Source organism: Ctenocephalides felis, unplaced genomic scaffold, assembly GCF_003426905.1.
Source record: "Ctenocephalides felis isolate EL2017-DRISC unplaced genomic scaffold, ASM342690v1 CF-g0.4_SCAFFOLD_00845, whole genome shotgun sequence".
Taxonomy (NCBI): domain Eukaryota; kingdom Metazoa; phylum Arthropoda; class Insecta; order Siphonaptera; family Pulicidae; genus Ctenocephalides; species Ctenocephalides felis.
The window spans coordinates 7,610,347-7,612,885 of NW_020536999.1; the positions used below are offsets into that span (position 1 = coordinate 7,610,347).

Below are 2,539 nucleotides of genomic sequence, written 5' to 3' on the forward strand. Positions count from 1 at the left end.
AATTTATTATTTCAGATAAACCCCATCTTATCAGTTTAAGATCGTTCTAAATTGTATATTTATATGGTATTATAATTGTGTTTAATGTGCACACGGTACTACTGTTGGTACAGCCATCACAAATCTCAAAAGTTACAACAAATAATTTAATGGTCGTTATCAAATCAAATATTGTAAATATAAATGTGTACATTTTCTCGTTCTTATCGCGATAACAATATTATTCCTTGGAAATGGACTTATTCGGATTTTTATCAAGAACTATAAAAGTAGATCGAATTTGAGATATCGAGATAGTCATATGTTGTAATAGACACACTGTTAATTTCAGCTAAATTCAAATTTCGAGTGAATTGACAATTCAAGTCAAATGTTTTCAATGCCAAACAATGATAAGTGGTTTTTTGTCATTTTTGCCATTTATTTCTACAATATTACTATAGTTTTATCCTTAATTGAATCTTAAAAATTTCCTTTGACAAACTCTAAAAAGATTTATCAAAATCCGAATAACCGTTTAGGAGAAGTATCAAATCATACACCCGTACAGAAGAATTTTATATATAAGCATTTAAAAAAAACTTTCCATCAGAATTCTTATCAATGTTTTGACGAATTTTAAAGAATTTATAAATATGCAAATTAAAATGTATTATTATGTGCATTTATAAATATTTATTCTACGACAAACAAAAATGCACATTTGAATTTTTCAATATTACAATAAGAACAAATCAAACAGGGTCAAATTGTATTTACAATATTTAAAAGCTATAAAAAATTTTATATGACTTTATAAGATATAATAAGAATCAGAATTTAAATAAAAATGTTCTAAAATAATATTAAACCTAAATATATTTCTTTTTCTCAAAACTATATAATTTTTTATTTTAAATTTTGCCGCCGAAAAACTCGCAGTTGAAATGTTTTTAATGTTGTCTATCTTGATCTGTTGGTTATAAAAGGAAAATGGAGGAGAAATGTCAAATAGTTTATGGAATTATACGTCAAATTCGAAGATAAATTCATAGTAAAAGTCAGTTTTAGTATTATATAATATTTAAAAAAACGAATTAATAAATATCTAAACATATTTATTATGATACGCGTAAATTAAAAGTCTTCTCAACTTTTAAGAACGCATCGACAGTTTATTATAACCTACAAACGTCAAACATGTCTGACGAAACAAATTCGAACAAAACAATTAAATTCGAACCGATCGATGATTATCCTCAAGTGAAACAGGAATTTGATGATTATGAAAATACGTCAGATTTGTGTACGGATAATGATGATATATGTCTGCAGCAATTTCTAAAATCTGAGGTTACAATTGATGAGGAATTAAAACAAGAAACTATTGGTGACCAAGATGCTGCAAAAAATACAAACCAAATATTTTTACTTTGCATATATAACAAAGACATCACTAAATCGAGTAATTTAGTAGATGATACAGACGAACCATCTGAAAGAGTTTCAGAAAAATTTAAAAGTACTAATGATTTGAAACTCTACAAATGTAAAATATGCCTTAAAGCATTCAGAATAAAGCATTATTTAAACCAACATGAAAAGGTTCACACAGGACAAGGTCCCTATGAGTGCATGACATGCAATAAAAGATTTTTACAGTTATGTCATTTAAGAAGGCATTTATTAATTCATACTAAAAATTATAAATGTAATACATGCAATAAAACATTTGCATTGAAACATTCATTAAACCGGCATGAAGTGATTCACACCGGAGAACGCCCTCATGAATGCCCAACATGTAAAAAAAGATTTTCAGTGTTAGGTAGTTTAAGAAAGCATTTATCAACACATTTATCAACGCATTTATCAAAGAAATCTAAAGAACGATCTTATAAATGTGAAATATGCAATAAAGCTTTCAAAACAAAGCAAATATTAAAACTACATGTAACAGTTCACACCGAAGAACGACCTTATGAATGTGAAATCTGTAATAAAACGTTCAAAACAAAAAATGTATTAGACAATCACAAAATAGTTCACTCAGAAGGAGTAAATTATAAATGTGAAATATGTAATAAAGCATTCAAAGCAATGAAATATTTAAACAGACACAAAGCCCTTCACTCCGAAGAACGACATTATAAATGTGATAAATGCAATAAAGCATTCAAAACAAAAAAATGTTTAAACCAACATGAAGTGGTTCACACGGAAGAACGACCTTATAATTGTGAAATATGCTCTAAAACATTCAAGACAAAGCGACATTTAATTGATCATAAAGGAAGCCATACTGGAGAACCCCATACAAGAAACAATGAATAAAACTTTTGAATGACTCGTAAATCTCTCCCAACTTATAATCCTTTTCATTTACTCAATTTGTATTGATACAGGATAGCAATCGCAATTTATTTATTATATAATTAGTATTAATTATATAATTCAGTTACAACTCTAGTTTATCACTCATATACAATGTATTGTATGTAATTGTATTAAATATAAATGTTTAAATGATTATAAATAGAAAATTGTAACTGTTTTGTAA

The 2,539-nt window shown here is 26.8% G+C and overlaps 1 protein-coding gene across 1 annotated transcript; it reads left to right on the plus strand.

The window, feature by feature from the left end:
* The first annotated feature begins 1,101 nt into the window (after positions 1–1,101).
* Positions 1,102–2,339, plus strand: LOC113363895 (zinc finger protein 493-like). The gene has a single exon (XM_026606379.1). The coding sequence runs from the start codon at positions 1,180–1,182 to the stop codon at positions 2,311–2,313; it is 1,134 nt and encodes a 377-aa protein (XP_026462164.1). The 5' UTR covers positions 1,102–1,179; the 3' UTR covers positions 2,314–2,339.
* The last annotated feature ends 200 nt before the right edge of the window (positions 2,340–2,539 follow it).

Bases quoted from the DNA above. Each gene is read 5' to 3' on its own strand.
- LOC113363895 (XM_026606379.1), top strand. From the start codon at position 1,180: ATGTCTGACGAAACAAATTCGAACAAAACAATTAAATTCGAACCGATC.